Source organism: Saccostrea cucullata, unplaced genomic scaffold, assembly GCF_032062105.1.
Source record: "Saccostrea cucullata isolate Sc308-1 unplaced genomic scaffold, CSIRO_AGI_Scuc_v1 ctg219, whole genome shotgun sequence".
NCBI classification, from domain to species: domain Eukaryota; kingdom Metazoa; phylum Mollusca; class Bivalvia; order Ostreida; family Ostreidae; genus Saccostrea; species Saccostrea cuccullata.
Genome location: NW_026936054.1, coordinates 655108 through 678283, shown reverse-complemented (window position 1 = coordinate 678283; position 23176 = coordinate 655108). Strand labels below are relative to the sequence as shown.

Below are 23176 nucleotides of genomic sequence, written 5' to 3'. Positions count from 1 at the left end.
CATAGGCTTCCTTTAATAGATCACAAGGTAACAAATCCATTGCCAAGAGCCGCAAACATTTTAATTCTTCCACCACACAGGCACCTGACGTTACTTATTTTTCTTTTAATAAAAAAAATATACACATACCTAATAATGAACAAGGTACCCATCGAAAGCCGCCATCTTGGATTTTTGAAGTAGGTCATCACTTGCATTTTCGTCTGAAACTCCGTCAAATAAATTCCCTGCAACCATATTCTTTCTGTGGCCAGTCTTTCGATGTCTAAACTTACGGACACTGCAACCAGAAAGGCGCATCACACTTGCAAATATTGAAAATCCCTCGTCAAACTCGACCTACTGCTTCAACATTCCGAGAAATCGCCAAAAGGGGGCCGGAAGTTTACATCAATATGCTAATGGGAATTCCGTATTTGTCAGTTTTGTGGTGGATCTAAAACGGCGTGTTATAATTACTTTGAAATTTTAATAACTATTTCGATTATAGAAATGAAAAAAAAAATGCAAAATGGGTAAAATAAAACACTTCTTATAAATATACCTATAAAATATACTGTATTAATCTATACAGGTCGTTGCGTTCGAAACAATCTCCAATAAAAGAGGGGGGTGCTTGAATTAAAAAAAAATCAACAACAAATCATCTAGAGTTATTTAAATCGTTTTCAAAAAACAAAAGACTGCAAACCATCCAGTTATATATATATATTATATACATATATACCTGGCATATGCTTAATTGAAAAAGGAGAGGGATCACACGTACTGATTTATAAAAAGATTTGTAATGAAATCAAATATAAGCCTTTGCAACATGTATATGTATAAATCTGTCACCAAGAAAAAAATAAAAATATCGCCATGCCACTACTTTATTGCAATACATAAAATTGCAAACCTAAACACTCCCTGGGATAATTTTAGTATGCCCCCCCCCCCTTCTCACATACGTGCGTACATACTTTAAATAAATAAAGTCAATCTTCTCCACGGATAGCGCTCAATCAGGGCATCAATAATGATTGTGTTATTAATAATATTTAGTGCATGTAAGTAGGGACTTATAACCGACTCAATTTGTCTCGAAAATGTTGATCAGCTAGCATGACCAGGGCGATCTTCGACATTTAAAAAATAAAATCGCTTTGATCAAGCTATATCGAATTTATTTGAGAGAAATAAAATGAAATTCAATGTTCTTACATGTATATTACGTTGTATTTTATTGTCTGAATTATTGTATTTGGAATAAGAACTAACTTTCGCTGGTTAATTTTAAAAATAAATCGTACAAATATATTGACCAATCAAAAAAGGGCTTTCCCTAAGAATTTCAAGTCGTGTGTAAACTTCCGGCCCCCTTTTGGCGATTTCTCGGAATGTTGAAGCAGTAGGTCGAGTTTGACGAGGGATTTTCAGTATTTGCAAGTGTGATGCGCCTTTCTGGTTGCAGTGTCCGTAAGTTTAGACATCGAAAGACTGGCCACAGAAAGAATATGGTTGCAGGGAATTTATTTGAAGGAGTTTCAGACGAAAATGCAAGTGATGACCTACTTCAAAAATCCAAGATGGCGGCTTTCGATGGGTACCTTGTTCATTATTAGGTATGTGTATATTTTTTTTATTAAAAGAAAAATAAGTAACGTCAGGTGCCTGTGTTCCACCAGTAGAGCCAGAAGCAACTACCAGTGATTATTCAGAAGAGGAGGAAGATGAGTTAGCTGTTTACCTTGCAAAGACTTATGGGGAAATAAGAAGTGCTGGACATGACCCAGCATCATTAATAAGGTACACGGTCCAGTTTGTCATAAAATCTGAACTACAAAACCAAACACTGGCAAGTGTTTTATTTGTATTCTTACAATGCACATGCAGAAACTTATGTTCTGATTAGTCTGTTGAATATATGAAATCACTAGATGCATAATAAAATAATAAAAAAAAATCACTACTTTATTTTTAGCAGGTATGGTGAGGAATGTGGAGTCATCTGTAGATGATGTTTATGAATGGCTATTAAAGAAGGGTGTTTCTCAGAAGATTAGCCAGATTTTTAGAGGTAAAAAATGACAGAATATCCTATTCCTATATTAGGCCTTAGTGTTTAATGTTAAATTTTTAATTTTTTGGGCCCCGCAAGGATTTGCGGGTGCCCTATAGTAATCACTCTGTCTGTCTTCCGTCCACAAATTTTCTGTTTTTTCCTAATAACTTTTTTTATAGTTGCCCAATCAAATTCAAATTTGGTATGGTAGTTCAGTATGCAGAAATACATATTTTGATGCTAAGTTTGGTTCTCAATGTCTTCTGGTTTGGAGCTCGGGTGGTGGAGTAGATTCCTTAACTTTAGAATGTTTTGGCAAAGAGAGATAATTGCTGAAGATGTTCCCATTGTAAAATGAATGCTGGCTATGAGTCCTTTGGGATTAATTAGGTTTCCTCCTGAAGAAAATCCAGAGCATTATCTTTATCTGTCAGATTGAGATGAATTACCGCCTCTGTCTGCAAATAAAGTTTGTTTTGAAGTTAAGTCAATTTGGAATGCTATGATCACTGAAATATGTATTTGGATATAAATTTTTAATAATTTATTTTTGTTTCATAGTTATGATTTCATTGAATTCTAAAAACAAGATATAGATTAATTAAAGAAGATTTTTTTTGAATTACTTTTTTCACTTTATGTTTATTAATTTTTAAGGTAGTTTTATAAAAACACCATTCTATCATTAATACTGACAAAAGTTCTTATTGTAACTTTAGAAGAAAATGATGAGAGAGGCACAATTATCCTTTGGGATCAATTATCTAGCCTGTTGCAGAAAATTTTGTAGGCTTTTCTTTATCATTAAGATTAATGAAAACCTTTGTCTGCAACTGCTGTTTGTTTGAAGTTAACACAAGCTTCATAATTGTTTAATACATTCAATGTTAAATTGTTCTTTACTGCCTAATGTAATTACAATTATTTTCAGGTTTTTGAATATTCAGGAATTATCTTGAAATTATGAGAATACAGTTGCTGTTGCTTATTCTTCGTACATTTTTTAATTATTCCTTTATATGCACCCTTTTAATTCTACCCCAAGGCGGGGCCCTTGCTGACTTGTTAGTTTTCTAGTTGCTTCTCGCAGAAATGTATTCTCATTGAAATCTTGGTTCTCCAACCGAAATGGAGTCCAATCACTTGGAAAGAAGTGGTAGTATAAGCCACTGTTGTTCATTCGTATATCATTGGTTGTCACACGCAAGTCCAAATTATCCACATTGATCTTTCCATTTTTCCCATCTTTGATAGCTTTTAAAACCTTTGTTGTAGATTCACGTCCGAATTCTTTAATAATTGTTCTTTTGCTTTCTGCTGACAGTGTCAAATTGATTTTATTAAGACGTTCCAAGAGCTGAACGCAGACCTGCCTACCCTTTTCGTTTTGAGGGTGTAATTTTAGAAAATGTTTGGTGGAATTTCAGAGGTAAAAGCGTAATAAACCTTCATGTTTTCCTACTTTGTCGTTTTACAATAATGTATTTCTTCAGACCCACCGAAATTGTACAATACTTTTAATATTCCACAGAGCCAAAATGAATTTGAACTACCTTATATATATTGGATTCCGAAACTTCATAAAAGTCCTTACAAACAAATATACATTGCAGGTTCCAGTAAATGTTCAACCAAGCCTCTTTCGTTACTTCTCACTAAAATATTGACAGTAGTGAAGGAAAAACTTCAAGAGTACTGTACAACTGTATATTCAAGAAGTGGTGTAAATCAGATGTGGATACTTAAAAATTCTAAAGAACTTTTGGACAATTTGAAATCACAAGACTTTACAAAAATCAACAGCATAAAAACTTACGACTTTTCAACTTTATACACAACAATTCCCCACGACAAATTAAAATCCAGGCTTTTTGATATCATTCACAGCTGCTTCTTCAACAAAAATGGAACTCGTAAGTTTACTTACCTTGTCATTGGTCATTTGAAAAATTATTTTGTTAAAACAGATTCTGATTGCACACATAAGTACTCTGAAGTTGACATCAAGAAGATGCTTGAGTTTCTGATTGACAATATCTATGTGTTTTATGGAGACCAGGTATTCCAACAATCTATTGGAATTCCCATGGGTACGAATTGCGCTCCGTTATTAGCAGACTTATTTTCATATTCATATGAAGCAGAATTTATGCAAAATCTTTTACGTGAAAAGAAGAAAACACTTGCTGTGGCCTTCAACTCGACATTTAGATATATCGACGACGTATTGTCTATTAATACTGATAATTTCCATTCCTACGTCGACACGATATATCCTGGTGAGCTTGAAATAAAAGATACCACAGAGTCCGACACTTCTGCTTCATACTTGGATATTTTACTTGAAAAAGACACTAATGGTAATCTTACAACCAAGCTATATGATAAACGTGATGACTTTAACTTTTCTATCGTCAACTTCCCTTACTTATGCAGCAATATTCCTTCATCACCTGCATACGGTGTATTTATATCTCAGTTGATTCGATACGCAAGAGCATGCTCTACGTATGAACAATTTTTTAAACGAGGTAAATTATTGACAAGCAAGTTGATGAAACAAGAATATCAACAGTCTCGTTTAAAGTCATCATTTCGTGAATTATATGGTCGATACAATGACCTTGTCAGCAAATACAATTTATCATTGAATGAAATGCTGACTGACGTTTTTCATACCAATTGTTAGTCCATTATTTATACACAGAATTGACCAAGGATTTTTTCCGTTATATCCTGATTATGACATGGAGCACACGGCGGGTGTGACCGGTCAGCAGGGGATGCTCAGTCCTCCATGGCACCTGATCCCAACTCTGGTGTTTCAGAGGTCCGTGTTTGTTCTGCTCTTATTTTGTATGGTTTTATGGACTTCCAGATTAAATACTGTTCGTTATTTCCATATCCTTCTCATTACTAAACAAACCTGGCATAACCTTTTCTTTTTCGAATGGACCAACTATCTGGACAGTCTTGTGTTAATCCCTGGTGAGTTACTTATCACAGGTGATTTACTTTTACAGAGCTGCTAGCAGAACATGGATTAAAGCAGCATATTTCCGATGCAACACATCGTCTTGGTCATACGTTAGATGTGTTGATAACAAGAGAAGATAGTTCTATATTAAAGGGAATACCATTTGTAGCAGATCCTGGTATATGTGACAACAATGGAAACAGAAGTGGTGACCCCCTCGCAATTCGCACTTTACTGCGTCTGTCCAAAGCACCGAGAGAGAGAAGAACGGTAATCTTTCGGAAGATTCATGACATCAACATAGACAATTTCAGAAAGGATCTTGATTTTTCAAGCGTGACTTACAAGGAAGCATCCGTTGAAAAGCTTATCATTCACTACAATAGAGTTCTTACTGCTACCATTGATGTCCATGCCCCTCTGAAATCAAAGGAGATTGTTATACGACCGAATACTCCTTGGTTTACGGATGATCTTTATTCTGCTAAAAGAGATCGCCGAAAGGCTGAACGACTTATGAGACGAACAAACCTAGCAGTCCACAAGGACATTTTCAATCAGAAATGTATGCAGGTTACAAAACTCATACAACACTGTAAAAGTCAGTTTTATATAAACAAAATTCAGGAAATAGGCAGCGACTCGAAACAGCTTTTTAAGCTTACCAACAATCTCATGGGAAACACAAATTTATCAGTCCTGCTAGAGCATGACAGCGAAATCGATCTCGCATCCAAATTTGGTGAATTTTTTATTGGTAAAATTCAGAAAATCAGAGAAAACCTTTGCTCCTTGACCAAGTCTCCTACTAGGGAAGTTGTCCTTCGAGCTGACATCAAGTTTGATGGCATTCCTCTGGAAGCGTTTGAACCAATGTCGATTGCTGAGGTATGTGACATTATCGGCGATGCACCAACGAAGTCTTGCAAGTTAGATCCAATCCCCACAAATGTTTTGAAACAATGTTCAGAGAGTATTTTGCCAATCATCACTGAAATTATCAACAAATCCTTCTCAGAAGCGTCAGTACCATTGGATTTCAAAAAGGCCATAGTACGTCCATTGATTAAGCGCCAAGGACTTGACAAAGATGAATTCAAAAATTACAGACCTGTTTCAAATTTGCCTTTTTTATCTAAAGTATTAGAAAAAGCGGTGGCATCTCGACTCGAAAAATACCTAAACGATTACCAGCTTCATGATAACGTGCAGTCGGCCTACCGAAGTAGTCACTCTACAGAAACTGCCCTGCTACGGTTGCACCATGATATTACCTCTTAACTGGATAAGAATTCATGCGTTGCTCTCGTAATGCTAGATCTCTCGGCTGCATTCGATGTGATTGATCATGATATACTAATCAGTCGCATCGAATACGCGTTTGGTATCACAAGATCGGCGCTTTCATGGATAAAGTCTTATTTATCTGTTCGCATTAAAAAAATTGCTGTAGGTTCGACATTCTCGAGAGAGTTCTTACTCCAGTTTGGTGTGCCACAAGGGTCTGTTTTAGGACCTCGTCTATATTGTATGTTCTCCAAACCCATCGGAGAAATTTGTCGGAGACATAACATGTATTACCATTGTTATGCTGACGACACACAGGTTTACCTGATTATTAACCCGAAGGACAGTTGGGACGACATTGAGAATAGACTTGAACGGTGTCTGTCTGATATGCAAGACTGGATGCAAAATAACATCCTTAAGTTAAACCAGGATAAGTCTGAACTCATCATCTTTACACCGAAACGTATGGCAAATGAATTTACAGGACGTAAACTCGCTTTTGGTGGATCAGTCATCAGTAATGCTTCCTGTGTTAAAAATCTCGGGGTATTTTTCGACAGCAAATTAAGCATGGACTGTCAAATCAATTCGGTTACAAGATCCTGTTATTTCCATCTTCGTAACATAAGGATATGGAAATAACGAACAGTATTCAATCTCAACGTCCATTAAACAAATATACAAAACAAGAGCAGAGCAAACACGGACCTCCGAAACATCAGAGGTGGGATCAGGTGCCATGGAGGAGTGAGCATCCCCTGCTGACCGGTCACACCCGCCGTGTGCTCATTGTCATAATCAGGAAATAACGGAAAAAATCCGTAGTCAATTCAGTGTATAAATAATGGACTAACAATTGGTATGAAAAACGTCAGTCAGCATTTCATTCAATGATAAATTGTATTTGCTGACAAGGTCATTGTATCGACCATAGAATTTACGAAATGATGACTTTAAACGAGACTGTTGATCGGAAGAATAAGATCACTCATAACAGAGGATGCTTGCAGGACACTTGTTAGATCTTTAGCGACATCTAGACTTGATTATGGCAATGCACTATTCTTTGCCCTCAATGCCACATCCTTGCAAAAGTTGCAGAAAGTTCAGAACACTGCAGCCAGACTGGTGACACGTTTGAGAAAACATGAACATATAACACCAATTCTCATAACTCTTCACTGGCTACCTGTGGCATACCGTGCACAATATAAAATTCTGTTGTACACTTTCAAGGCCTTACAGAAGCTAGCCCCGAAATACATCCAGGAACTTATTCAGGTCTATCGCCCACAAAGTTTACTACGGTCTGGAGATTCACTGAGCCTTGTTAAACCACGCACTCGAAGTAAGATGTATGGAGATAGAAGGTTTGATGTGTCTTCAGCTACCCTGTGGAACTGCCTCCCACTGGATCTTAGGAAAGAACAGTCACTTGAAGTGTTTAAATGAAATCTAAAAACACATCTTTTTAGACTTGCTTTCAGTTTATAAGGCTCTAGTTACAACGGAGCATCCAGTTGGTTTTATAAAAAAAATGCCCTTTGATTTGACCTTTTTGCTATTTTATATTGAACCCGTCCTTTGTTTTATATTGTAATTGTTTTCTACGTGTAAAGCGCTTTAGGGTAATTCCATAATTATATAGGGCGCTATATAAAAGTAGAATAATAATATAAATAGAATCATCATTGGCAAAAAAGTGTTGTAAAATATCAGTATCTTAAATTAAACTCAAATTAACCGCACACCCATAATGAAACATTTTGTAAATGTGTATCACATCACTTCATTGAAGGCTTGCGTTTCATGTTTATACAAATTGATCATAATAACACTTAATTTTCTTTTTAACACTCTCATTTCTTTTTCTTCTTCAAAGCAATGTTCAAGTGAATTAACTTGAGCATAGAAATGGGCATACTTATTGTAATATCATTTAACAGTTAAAGTAAGCATGCAGTGTTACTTTTGTGGTTGCACCATCCTCTTCATAGAAAAAAGGGCCTATGATTCCTGTACTGCTCATTACTCCAGTATATAACCTTCTGACTATGTAGTGGTCTCTCTTCATAAAACTTAGGCTCTGAAGTTCCCCAAAAACGCATGTTTTCTTGTTTACATGTCCATCAAGTGTAAAATGGGCTTCATCTGACCATATCACATCGGTTAAAGAAATGTTTTCCATCATCCATTTAGCAAAACAAAGCAGGGAGAAAACATCGGTTTCTTTCAGATGCTGCATTATCAAAATGTTGTTAGATGATAAGTTTCAGTTGAATTTCAATATTCCATAAACTGATGAGGAACTATTGATAGACTCCTCTCACTGATTTCTGTGGTGTTTCATCGATGATTGTCTTCACCATATCCAGATATACCTGTGAATATCCTATTCACATTCTCATCCCGGTTCCCTCAAATTGGAAGTTATTATACAAGTACAGATGTGTGTTTTGAATTCCATCATAACTCTCAAGAGCGACTTTTAACTCTTTGGCTGTTGTTATAACCTGTCCATCATAGCCATATCGTTTAAAAAGGATTTTCATAGGAGCTGTTCCTCTATCACAAATGCCCTTCCTACTTTAGGCTTCACTGAAATCATGGCATACGTGTATTCCTGTTCTCTCTGATATTCCTTCTATGGAAGCAATCAAGGTACTACAGTGATATCAAGCAGCATTGTCACTTCTGAGATATACTCTTGTTATTTTGCTGTTCTTGATGCATTGTTGTAAGTTCTCTAGTATAGAAGCAACTGCAAACCATCATTGGGGTATACAATGAAACATACACGTAACAGTCATTACTTATCCGAGATCCTTCAAACAACACTGTCATGCCTTTGCATCGCTTAAACAGTTTGTTTGTAAAGCAAAAAAAAAAAGATAAAGGTATGGAACTTTTACACTGGGTTCCCAATTTTGCTAATATAAAATTCACTTTCTATTTAAATCTATTTATAGATAAAAGTTCTTCGCCAAAGCTTATTCCAAATTTCCATATATTTCTCGAGATACATAAATTGACTACATACTACATATACTTAAATGATCTTTTTGTGGATAATTCGAGGTCTTAATATAACGAAAGAAAAATGCATTGTATATTTTTGGTCTTACAATGTACATTTTATGTTTTAAACGTAATTGTAAAAATAATAATGTTCTAAAGTGGCCATTGAGATTTATTTTTTTTCTTTATGACTTTAACTTTGTGAAAGTTGTGTCCTGGAATTTTGGAGGTTAAACAAATGAAATGGGGTATGGATAAATTAATCATTATCAAAGAAAATGTGTACTCTATGTTGAATTTACTAGTATGTAGATAATAATGGTTTCAATATGATAAATTGATGGTTACGGTTCCAAACCATAAGGACTTATGATCAGAACAAAAACCCAAGAAAATGACATTCAAAATTTGCATGTAAGTGGCAAAGGAGTTACAATTAAAAAAAATGACGACGAGTCCATCCTGTGAAAATAGTTTGTTCAAGATCTGATCAGACAAATAATTACCAGCAGAATAGAGGATGACGTTGAAATGAACATACCTATGGAGTTGAAATATGAAAAGGATCATCGGATGGATTGCTTCCTATCTGGCACCAGTTCCACGACCATCAACAAGAAAAACTGTAGCTGCTCAAATCTCTAGATTTGAAAATGTAATGATTGATTGATTGTATATTGTTAAAACAATTCAGTTTTCATTGAAACAGTCTGTTCAATTTGATCCTTTTATTTTAGTTCCAAGGAGCACAGCAAACACCGTTCATCCTAGAGGCAACAGAGAAGAGAATGAATTCTCAAGGAACGAAATATGGGGTACGTTCGATTTGGGAACCCGTGTCACACGTGTCTTACTCTCCGTGGGAGTAAACGTCAGTGCTCGAGCTGTAATTCGCCATTGTCGCCAATTGCGAATTTTTTTCAAAAGTGGCGAAAAGAAATTCATAAGTGGCGAAAATGAATTTTTTAGATTACCATGTACAAAATTTGTGTAGTCCTGGTAAGCTCCTTTGTTTATTCAATGTATACAGATAAGTCCCTTTGTTTATTTAATGCAGCAGAGGTGTGAAAACTGAAGCCTACATGTAGGAAATCATGTCTCGCTTGAACGAACACAGTTGACTAGGTAACTAGCCTGCAGCAATAAAGGGTTACAAAATTGAAATAATATAATTTGAATTAAACAAGGGGGGATAAAGTGTTATTAGGAGATGAAGTTAGAAAATAAAAGATTTTTATCAACAAAATCTGCATCTATATAGATCGTTTTTTTAAAAACAGAAAATAGGGAAACATGAAGAAAATTGTAAAGAATGGCTTCAAATTTTACTTAATGAAAATTGAAAAATGTGCACATTATACCATAAACTGACAAAGAGTGAAAATGAAATTGGTTTAGAAACAGAATTATCTTAGTAAATTAAATTGAATTATTTACAATTACATGAGCTTGCATATGAAACCCTGGAGTCTCCAAGTTGTTAAAAGAAAGTCTCGTTTTAAACCTAATTTTCATTACTTTTTAATTATACATCTTTTCTCATTTTTATTAATTAATGAAATGATGAAAATTTCCATTTTAAATAATGTCAAAAATATTTACTAGGTCTGTAACCCCCCCCCCTTCCCAGGCAAAAAAAAATAAACAAGAGGATATTTTATATCAAATTAATTGTATAATTCCAACATTAGTTTTTTTTAAAATGGATACTACCATAAGCTTTAAACATTACAATTTTAAATCAATGTCTGTGATAAAGAAAATAAAAAAATTGAATAACATAAAGTGCATTGCATTGTAGAGAAATCAGATGTAAGTATGCCTTTCCTTTTGTCGCGAAAAGTGGCGAAAAATATTTTCAGTCCAGTGGGAGCCCTGGTAAACGTGTTCCAATATGGCGGCGGGTGGAGAAGAACAGTAAGATTGCATTAACAAAATGATATTTCTAAGACATAATACCGTTTTATGCACATGAATCTCGATTGCATATATTTAATTGGATACGAATTGATGTAGTTTATGCAACAAGGCTCACTCACTGTCAGTATTACGTCTTAAAATCGAAATTGAATTTTTAAGTGCCACTTTTTCGCCGAAAGTGTTATTGGTTAATTATATATAATATTAATACAGGACGAAAAAAATGCTCAAGTCCCTCCTGTAATGAGTGCAGATTTTCAATATTTCATAATTTGACTTAAAAATTACTGAAGTTTGCAATCATTGATTTTGCGCATAAACATTTCTGAGATATTAGGCCACAATATAGGCCTACCATTAATCTTTTTACTATATACTATATATTATATTTTTATATTTTTTTATTTAAAGGCTTTTCAAAATTTCCGTCACTGATGGATGAAAAATTTATGAAGATGCAGATTGCAACCTCGTAGAAATACTGAACTCAGATGGTAAGTGATTGTTAGTCAGTAACCAAAAACATAATTTTTTAAAGTATATTATAAGCTGTGACTATATTTTAAATGATACATGCATAAAAACTTTGTGGGTTTTTAGGTTGAATTTTTAGTATCCTGCATACAAACAATTTCCTTTAAATATGTGACAGAACTGCTTTTTAGGTAGTTTTGTTTCGCAAAGTGAATATTACTATTGAATTGCATGAATATGCCAATTTTGATTATCTTGATTTATAATAAATATTTTAAATAATTCTATCTTTATATCAGAATGATGAAAATAAAATGATCCATGATGAGATAAAGTTGCTATTGTTGAAGGTAGTATTTTGATTTTATTGCAGATCAAGAGAGAAGAAAACAGGCTCTTGATTTTATCAAAAGTACCTCAGGCTGTCAAGGTAATTAAATTGTAAAACCATTCTTACACTGATCAAATCTCCTATTGCAATGCTATTTGGATTGTAAGTGCTTAAAGAGCTGTACAGATGTGTGCCCCAAAAGTGAAGATAATTCTATTTTATCTCTCTATGTTTCATTGAACACAATATTTTGTAAAATCACTGGTATGATAACATTTCTTGACAGATTTCATCACAATTTTTTATAGTCCAAGACATTGTTGTAGTTGATCAAAACAATTTAATAGTTTTATCTGATCAGCATTGATAATTTAAAAATATTGTAATTTGACTGTATCATGAATTTTTAAGTCACATACTCACAATTTATGAATCATATAGTCAACATTGATCTTGAATTTTAGAACTGATTTTAAGTGATGAACTGTCTTTTACTATAAATTAAATTAAGTTAACTTAAAATTAAGTTGAAATTAAATATGTGATGATCTTTCAAGGAACTATTAGAGAAAAAATAAATTTATCACTTTTGGCACACAACTGTAGATGCTCAGGGTTCCAGATAATTTTAATGCGCCTGGATCTTGTGAGGCGTATATTGTTTTTCTCTAGTCTCTTTGTCGGCAAACTTTTACCTTCGTCATAACTTTTGAAACATGAATGAAAGAGACTTCATATTGAGTATGCATACTCCACTTATTAAACTCTTTCAAATGACACCAAGGTCAATGACCTTTTGACCTTGACTGTGACCTATATGCTTTAAATAGCTTTTTTTTAAACCTTCACCATAACTTTTGAACCATGAGAGATAGAGACTTCATATTTGGTATGCTTACTTTACTTATCACGTTCTTTCAAATGACAATGACCTTGTGACCTTGACTGTGACGTATATGCTAAAAATATGTTTTTTTTTTTTCTTACTTTAGTACCGCCGGGCTAATTTTTAAGTGTTTCTCAAACACATCTTGTTTTTTTATTTTATTAGGTCAATGTGTATTTTGATGTTAAATGATTCAGTACTACCAAAGAAATTTTGTGTAATTTGTCATGCCATATTGCCACTCAATAGAAAAAATATATAACTTTATTAGGGTCTTCCGTCTTCAGCGGAAGACCCTTCTATTATTCTTCGGTTTCTTTTTTATCTTTATTAGGGTCTTCCGTCTTCAGCGGAAGACCCTTCTATTATTCTTATGTTTCTTTTTCACTTTTCTTATTAGGGTCTTCCGTCTTCAGCGGAAGACCCTTCTATTATTCTATTGTTTCTTTTTCACTTTTATTATTATTCTTGCCTTTTCTTCTTACAATTTTTGTGCAGAAGATTTCTCAGAGATGGCTCGACCGATTTACTTGAAATTTTCAGAGAAGATGTATCTTTATCTAAACCTTATACGTTTTTTTCATTTTTTTGAAATTTACTTCCGGTCGGAAGTAATCGCCCTTTGATCGAAATTTAGAGGACCTCCTTGTCTGTGATGGAACTCAAAAACGACTCAAGCTAGAAAGCTGAAATTTTCAGGGATGATAGAGGACATGTTGCCAAGTTGCACCTGGGTCAGGATATTTTCCGGAAGTGCCTAGTATGGAACCTCGGTAGGGGTCAAAATTTAGGACACGATTCATGACTGATTTTTTGTGACATTTGGCATCATATCTTTTAAAGTGTAATTATTTTGTTAAAACATACTGCGCAATATTTGTGCAGAATGACAAGATCTTTAAAATGATATCAAGAAAAAAGTGCTGACTCATCACATTAGGGGCCAAAAGGGGCTAAAAGTCTTTTTTCGATAACTCTTTAACAGTCAATATTTTGTTATACATTACTGAAGCAAAAATGTTTGTCTCAACATTTTACAACTACATATTATAATTTTAATGTCGTATAATACAATATTAGGGGCCAAAAGGGGCCAGAATGCTAAATCTTTGACGCTTTATATCTCGAAAGTGAGAAATATTTTGACAAGTAATATTGAACAAAAGATGTTTAAAATCATGTTCTACCCAATATGCAAACTTTCATTTTTCGCTAAAAGTCCCCATTAGGGAGTTGAAGGGCTGACCCCTAAATATTTCTTTTGCAAATAACTCGAAAACAAAAAAGAATCTCTGAATAATTATTGAACAAAAAGTGTTCAAAATTCTAAGAGCTTCAAGATGAAATCAAGGAAAAAGGGCTTGGCACTCAAATTAGGTGCCAAAAGGGGCTTAAAGTCTTTTTTCGATAACTCTTTAACAGTCAATATTTCGTTATACATTACTGAAGCAAAAATGTTTATCTCAACAATCTGCCACTGTATAATATGATTTTAATGTCGTATAATACATGATTAGGGGCCAAAAGGGGCCAGAATGCTAAATCTTCGACGCTTTATATCTCGAAAGTGAGAAATATTTTGACAAGTAATATTGAACAAAAGATGTTCAAAATCATGTTCTATATAATATGCAACCTTTCGTTTTTCGCTAAATGTCCCCATTAAGGAGTTGAAGGGTTGGCCCCTAAATAGTTCTTTTGCAAATAACTCGAAAACGAAAAAGAATCTCTGAATAGTTATTGAACAAAAAGTTTTTAAAATCCTAAGAGCTTCAAGATGAAATCAAGAAAAAGGGGCTGGGCACTCAAATTAGGGGCCAAAAGGGGCTTAAAGTCTTTTTTCGATAACTCTTTAACAGTCAATATTTTGTAATACATTACTGAAGCAAAAATGTTTATCTCAACAATCTACCACTGTATATTATGATTTTAATGTCGTATAATACATGATTAGGCGCCAAAAGGGGCCAGAATGCTAAATCTTTGACGCTTTATATCTCGAAAGTGAGAAATATTTTGACAAGTAATATTGAACAAAAGATGTTCAAAATCATGTTTTGAACAATATGCAACCTTTCATTTTTCGCTAAAAGTCCCCATTAGGGAGTTGAAGGGCTAGCCCCTAAATATTTCTTTTGCAAATAACTCGAAAACAAAAAAGAATCTCTGAATAGTTATTGAACAAAAAGTGTTCAAAATGCTCAGAGCTTCAAGATGAAATCAAGAAAAAGGGACTGGGCACTCAAATTAGGGGCCAAAAGGGTCTTAAAGTCTTTTTTCGATCACTCTTTAACAGTCAATATTTTGTAATACATTACTGAAGCAAAAATGTTTATCTCAACAATCTACCACTTTATATTATGATTTTAATGTCGTATAATACATGATTAGGGGCCAAAAGGGCCAGAATGCTAAATCTTCGACGCTTTATATCTCGAAAGTGAGAAATATTTTGACAAGTAATATTGAACAAAAGATCTTCAAAATCATGTTCTGAACAATATGCAACCTTTCATTTTTCGCTAAAAGTCCCCATTAGGGAGTTGAAGGGCTGGCCCCTAAATATTTCTTTTGCAAATAACTCGAAAACAAAAAAAAATCTCTGAATAGTTATTGAACAAAAAGTGTTCAAAATGCTAAGAGCTTCAAGATGAAATCAAGAAAAAGGGGCTGGGCACTCAAATTAGGGGCCAAAAGGGGCTTAAAGTCTTTTTTCGATCACTCTTTAACAGTCAATATTTTGTAATACATAACTGAAGCAAAAATGTTTATCTCAACAATCTACCACTGTATATTATGATTTTAATGTCGTATAATACATGATTAGGGGCCAGAATGCTAAATCTTCGACGCTTTATATCTCGAAAGTGAGAAATATTTTGACAAGTAATATTGAACAAAAGATGTTCAAAATCATGTTCTAAACAATATGCAACCATTCATTTTTCGCTAAAAGTCCCCATTAGGGAGTTGAAGGGTTAGCCCCTAAATGTCTCTTTTGCAAATAGCCCGAAAACGAAAAAGAATCTCTGAATAGTTTTTGAACAAAGTGTTCAAAATGCTAAGAGCTTTCAGATGAAATCACAAAAAGGGGCTGGGCGCTTAAATTAGGGGCCAAAAGGGGCTTAAAGTCTTCAATCGATAATTCTTTAGTTGTTAATATTTTGTAATACATTACTTAGCAAAGATGTTTATCTCAACCATTTACAACTATTTATCATGATTTTCATGTTGTATGGTACGTAATTAGGGACCAAAAGGGGCTAGAATGCTAAATCTTCGACGCTTTTTATCTCGAAAATGAGAAATATATTGAAAAGTAATATTGAACAAAAGATGTTCAAAATCATGTTCTGAACAATATGCAACCTTTAATTTTCCGTTAAACGTCCCTATTAAGGAGTTGAAGGGCTGGCCCCTAACTTTTTCTCATGTGAATAACTCAAAAACGAAAAAAAAATCTCTGAATAGTTGTTGAACAAAAAGTCATCAAAATCATGAAAGCTTTCAGATAATATGAAGGAAAAAGGGCTGATCCCTAACGTTTGGGCCGTGAGGGGCCAAAAATTGATTTTCTGAAAGTCTTTAGTGTTCAATGTCTTTTTTTTTTTTTTTACAGATTATGGAAAATCATTATTTTAGAATGAAATTCTCAATCAAAATCTTATCTCATCTTATCAAGAATCGGACGGAAGACCCACTCGTTGCTCGCAACGAGATCGTATCTAGTTATTCTTTTTTTCTGAACAAATTTCGTGCAGACGATTTCTCCGAGATGGGTCGATGGGTTTGCTTCAAATTTTCAGGGTTGTTGCAGGATCTCCTGAAGTTAATACCAATTTTTTGAATTTTTAGGTCACCTGAGTAAACTCAGGTGACCTATTGCTATCTGTTTTCGTCCGTCGTCGTGCGTCGTGCGTTGTGCGTTAACATTTGAACATTTTCAGCTTCTTCTCTGCAACCACTGAACTTATTTCAACCAAATTTGGCATAAAGCATCTATGGGTGAAGGGGAACAAAAATTGTGAATTTCATGATCCCTGCCCCCCTGGGGCCTGTGGGGTGGGGCCAAAACCACTAAAAATAGTGCAATCTTTAAAAATCTTCTTCTTTACTCCTGGACATCAAGCAGTCAAACTGTTTGCATGATTGTAATCAGCATTGATTCGTCTACCAAAATTGTGAAATTCATGGCCCTGGGGTCAGGGGTTCTAGTGCTAGGGCGAGGCTAAACTAGAACTGTCCAATAGGGACAAATACCCCCCGCTGGGTTTTTCAGAGAAGGTGCCAATTCAAAAATACTTTATGGATCTAAAGATGTTCACAATTTACTTACAAAAATTTGCAGTGAAATATAATTGCTCATCATGTTTCTTAATGAATGAAACGGAGGTGCAACCAAATGAAACATCAATAATAATACATTGTAATTCCATTGTAACATTTTTTTTAATCTTTTCATATAATTTTTTTTTACTACTACATTTAAAAAATTATTGCAATTATGTGTTATGTCACTCTGCAAACAGATTGCTGAAAAAAAAAAAAACTACAAAATCAAATTAATCTTGATATATCAATTTGAAATGCATTTTGAAAATAAAGAGCTGCTCATCCAGTAATGAAGTGTTTTGACAGACAATAAATTACAATTAAGAGAATAAGAGAAGAGAGATCTTTAAAGCCCTATTTACACGATCTGACTTGTAAGATGTGATTTCAGATGTGCTTTCACATCTGACTCCAGTGTTTCATTTACACGGTATGATTTGTCAGACATGAAGTTCATTAATATTTCCCTCTAAAAATTTTTTGTTTACATTTCACAATGGAATATGATGATAGTTTAATAGTCATTTGTGTTTTAATAAATCTACTTCTTCTTGATATAGTTCTACTAATCTTTCAGTTTGTTCTGTAGTTAATTTCAGTTCTCTCTTCTGTCCAGCTAATAGAAAATGTCCTCTCAGGATTTCCCCCACATTTTAATTGCAATAAATAAGATAAATTGTTATTGAATTATCTTTGGAGAAGAAGTGTGGGAAAAATTCACATGTTAGTTCTTCTTTATATAGATCAACCTCTCTGACCTTGTCAATGATTGGTTAAAACCATCTGACTTGCCAGACGGAATAGAACATGTCTCTATTCCATCTGACTCCATCTGACTTCATATCTGTCTTATGATTTTCCTATTTACACGGTATGATTTGTAAGATGTGGCAAGTCACATCTTACAAATCAGATCGTGTAAATAGGGCTTAATTCTTGTGCCTTATTCCCTGGAGATTTGATAACAAACACACGCTTGATAAGAGACTTCCAACACCAAACTCATTAATTTATCTTTAACTGGATGCATGTCCAGTCATTATTCCCAAGAGACAAATGAAATTACATTAGCTTCTGTGCAATGTAAAAACAGTGTTTTTAACACTTGATGATGTTTCTTTTTTAAAGTTTTTATAAGTAGTTTTAAAGCTGTAGTTCACGTGTTTGTACAGATATTCTAGATTCTATGTCTCAAACCTTATACATGAGCCCAAAATGAACAAGTCAAATAAAATTTTTTAAAAACCTGTAAAATGCAGAAAAATGAACAAAAAGACTTGAAAATTCCAGGTGCACAACTTCATATGGTGAATAATAAGTGTACAAATTTTCAGATTAATCCTTGCAATAGTTTTTGAGAAATGGTCCAGACAAAACCACAAAATAAAAATGAAAAAACACCTGTAAAATTCAAAATAATAATCCAATCAAAATTAAAAATATCAGGTGCACAACTTCATATGGTGAATAATATGTGTACAAATTTTCAGACAAATCCTTCCAATAGTTTCTGAGTAATGGTCCGGACAAAATCTCGTCTACAGACAGACGGACAGACGGACATGGTGATTCCAATATACCCCCCCTAAACTTCGTTTGCGGGGGGTATAATAAGTAGGTAGTGAAAATGCATTATTTTTTGAAAATCTTCTTCTCTGCTCCTGGGTATTAAATGAACTAACTAAGTACATAGTGAAGATGAGCAAGAGTGCCTCTACAAAAATTGTGAATTTTATGGCCCCAGGGTCAGGGGTTCTGGTTTTAGGGCGGGGCTCTATTTATTATATAGTGAAAATACATGAATTCTTTGAAAATCTTCTTCTCTGCTCCTGGGTATTAAATAAACTAATTAAGTACATAGTTATGATGAGCAAGAGTGCCTCTACCAAAACTGTGAATTTTATGGCTCCAGGGTCAGGGATTCTGGTGTTAGGGCGGGGCTCTATTGATTATATAGTGAAAATACATGAATTCTTTGAAAATCTTCTTCTCTGCTCTTGGGTATTAAATAAACTAATTAAGTACATAGTTATGATGAGCAAGAGTGCCTCTACCAAAATTGTGAATTTTATGGCCCCAGGGTTAGGGGTTCTGGTGTTAGGGAGGGGCTCTATTGATTATATAGTGAAAATACATGAATTCTTTGAAAATCTTCTTCTCTGCTCCTGGGTATTAAATAAACTAATTAAGTACATAGTTATGATGAGCAAAAGTGCCTCTACCAAAATTGCGAATTTTATGGCCCCAGGGTCAGGGGTTCTGGTGTTAGGATGGGGCTCTATTGATTTAATATATAGTGACAATACATGAATTCTTTGAAAATCTTCTTCTCTGCTCCCAGGTATTAAATAAACTAACTAAGTACATAGTTATGATGAGCAAGAGTGCCTCTACCAAAATTGTGAATTTTATGGCCCCAGGGTTAGGGGTTCTGGTGTAAGGGCGGGGCTCTATTGATTATATAGTGAAAATACATGAATTCTTTGAAAATCTTCTCCTCTGCTCCTAGGAAATAAATAAACTAAGTATATAGTTATGATGAGCAAGAATGCCTCTTCCATAATTTTGTGAATTTTATAGCCCCAGGGTGGGGGTTCTGGTGTTAGGGCAGGGCTCTATTGATTATATAGTGAAAATACATTAAATCTTTGAAAATTTTCTTCTCTGCTCCAGGGTATTTTTAAAACAGATGAACTACCAATATATTTATGATGGACAAGGGCCCATATCTTCCACAATTGTGAATTTCAAGGCCCCAGGGTCAGGGGTACCATAAAGGGGGGGTCGTACTTATATACTGAAAATGAATAAATGGTTTGAAATCTGCTTCTTGGTATTAATCAAATATTAAGGCCTAAGGGTGTCAGAGGTTCATGTATGGTAGGGGCACTACTGATTATTGCTGAATATTACTGATTAGTTGAAATGCATTTTGTGTTCCCTTACCCTGCGTATGGGTATTAAGTAAACAAACTAAGCAACTGCTAAGTGTATTGTTATGATGATCAATGGTGCTTCTTTCAAAGTTGTGAATGCCATAGCATCTGGCTTAAAACATGAATCAAATTCAATCACTGGAAAGTTGTTGCATAATGCTCAGGTGACCTATAAGGCCCATGGGCCTCTTGTTGAAAATCTCTTCCGGTCTAGAGTTATCGCCCTTTTATCAAAATTCAGAGGACCTCCTTGTCCGTTCATTTTCTCGAAAACGGCTTGCGCTAGAGCGCTTAAATTTTCAGTGATGATAGAGGACATTTCCTCATGTTACTGGGAGTTTGAATAGTTTCCGGAAGTACCTAGTATGGAAGCTCGGTAGGGGTCAAAATTTAGGACACGAATCACAAGTGATTTTTGGCGACATTTTGCATCATATCTTTTAAAATATAAATATTTTGTTTGAACATACTGAACAATATTTATGCAGAATGACAAGATCTTTCATGATTTCATAAAAAAGTGCTGACTCATCACATTAAGGGCCAAAAGGGGCTAAAAGTCTTTTTTCGATAACTCTTTTACAGTCAATATTTTGTTATACATTACTGAAGCAAAAATGTTTATCTCAACAATCTACAACTATACATAGATTATGATTTTTGTATCGTATGGTACATAAGTAGGGGCCACAAGGGGCCAGAATGCTAAATATGTGAGTCTTTTTATCTCGAAAGTGAGAAATATTTTGACAAGTAATATTGAACAAAAGATGTTCAAATCATGTTTTGATTGATTGATTGATTGTATATTGTTTAACGCCGAGTCGGCAATTTTTCAGCCATATTTCGGCGGACTATTCCTATTAGGTTAATTGATCGGTAAAGTTTTTGGTTTCTCTGGCGGCCCCCAGTGAGCCTACTCTTTTTCGAACTCCAGAGAAACGATCTTTTGCGTGCCAAGGGGGTTGTCATCCTTGACACGGGGCACCATTTAACGTCCCGTCCGACGGACTTAAATAATTCTTAAAAATATGTAAACTGTTAAAAATAGTTTATAAACTTTTAATAAAATAAATTCAAATAAGTACATCTATTTCTCATTATAATTACTTTCAAATGTTATTTAAATTTTACTATAATAATCCGTTTCTTGTAGATATTCTAAAATTTTGTAAACATGAACGTTTGTAAAAAGTTCAAACATTGTTTTTACACTTCCAAAAAGTCTACTTCGAATTGGTGTAAAATCGGAACATTCTAAAAGTATGTGATTTATAGTTATCGGACAATCACAGGATATACATTCTGGCTGTGACTCCCGATTCAATAAATATTCATGTGTAATTTTGGAATGTCCAATACGTATTCTTGATATAATAACTTCGTCCTGGCGTTTCAGACCGAAATGAGGTGATTTGTTTACTCTGTTTTCAATAGCGTAAAGGTTACTTTCGTCACAAAAGTTCCAATATATTTGCCAAAGAGAATTAACATACATTTTAACAAGATATTTCAAATCGGTGTAGGGAATTTTGAACAAAGTAATTTTATGTTGAAGTGCATTTTTGGCAGCACTGTCAGCTTTTGTGTTTCCAGGGATGCCGATATGACTCGGAATCCAACAAAAGTTTACCGTTTTACCTTGTTGCGCCAAATGATAATATTGAATTAATATATCTAAAATGTAAGGTTGATCAATATTCTTATTTTTTATAGACTGTAAGCAAGAGAGCGAGTCCGAAAAAATTGTGAATATTTTTTCGTTAGAAGATTTTATATATTCAAATGCAAGTTGAATGGCCTTTGCTTCGGCGGTAAAGATTGTTGCTTCATTTGGGAGCCGTGTAGAGAAAACAATGTCTTCCATCACGGCAGCTGATGCAACTTTATCTTTATCCTTTGAACCATCTGTATATATCTCGACTGTTGAACCATAAGAATGTTTTATTTCGGCATATTTTTGTTTAAAGACAAGGCAATTTGTGTCCGATTTCTTAAATTCAGTTAAAGATAAATCTACTTTTGGTTTTATTAATTTCCATGGCGGTATTTCAGAAAAATTAGAAGGTTTTATAATATCCAAAGGTAATTCAGAATCTCTGATATGTTTTTTAGATCTTAGACCAAGGGGTTTTACACATGATTTTCTCTTATGATACAAGTCTTCGTACTGCGGATGAAAAACACAATTATAAGCAGGATTATTGACATTTGCTTTTAATTTCAAAATATACTGCAAAGTAAGTTTAATTCTTCGTAAGTCAAGAGGTGGTTCGTTTGCCTCAACATATAGACTGTCTTTAGGAGAAGTTCGAAAAGCTCCCAAGCACAGTCGGAGGCCTTGATGGTGAATTGCATCAAGAGCTTTTACGTATGAAGTTCTTGCAGAGCCATATACAATACAGCCATAATCTAACTTGGATCTAACTAAAGAACGATATAGTTTTAAAAGAGTATCTTTATCTGCCCCCCATTTTGTATTTGCAATTACTTTAATAACATCTAAGGCCTTTGTGCATTTTTCTTTTAGCATTTTAATATGTGATACAAATGAAAGTTTACTATCAAAAATCATACCTAAAAATTTTATCTCTTTTGCAACTTTTATAGGATTTCCATCGAGCAGCAAATGTGGTTCGTCATGAGCCTTCCGTTTAGAGCAAAAATGCACACAAGTGGTTTTACTTTTTGAAAACTTGAACCCATTTGTATCAGCCCAGTCTTGAATTTTATTTAGACAAGACTGTAATTTTCGCTCAATATAATTCATATTTTTAGCTTTATAACAAAGAACAAAATCATCTACATATAAACTTCCATGCATATTCTTTTTCAGGACTTCAGCTAAGCTGTTAATTTTTATACTAAATAAAGTGACTGATAAAATACTCCCTTGTGGCACACCCATTTCCTGTTCGAAGCTTTCCGAATAAGCAGACCCCAAGCGGACTTGAAAATGTCTATC

The 23176-nt window shown here is 34.2% G+C and overlaps 2 protein-coding genes across 2 annotated transcripts; both read left to right on the top strand.

The window, feature by feature from the left end:
• The first annotated feature begins 1971 nt into the window (after positions 1 to 1971).
• LOC134244661 (uncharacterized) lies at positions 1972 to 6305 on the top strand. The gene is made up of 2 exons (XM_062726913.1): positions 1972 to 2062; positions 5071 to 6305. The coding sequence occupies exons 1-2, from the start codon at positions 1972 to 1974 to the stop codon at positions 6303 to 6305; spliced, it is 1326 nt and encodes a 441-aa protein (XP_062582897.1).
• Positions 6306 to 6596: 291 nt separating this feature from the next.
• On the top strand, positions 6597 to 7766 carry LOC134244660 (uncharacterized). The gene is made up of 2 exons (XM_062726912.1): positions 6597 to 6831; positions 7312 to 7766. The coding sequence occupies exons 1-2, from the start codon at positions 6597 to 6599 to the stop codon at positions 7764 to 7766; spliced, it is 690 nt and encodes a 229-aa protein (XP_062582896.1).
• The last annotated feature ends 15410 nt before the right edge of the window (positions 7767 to 23176 follow it).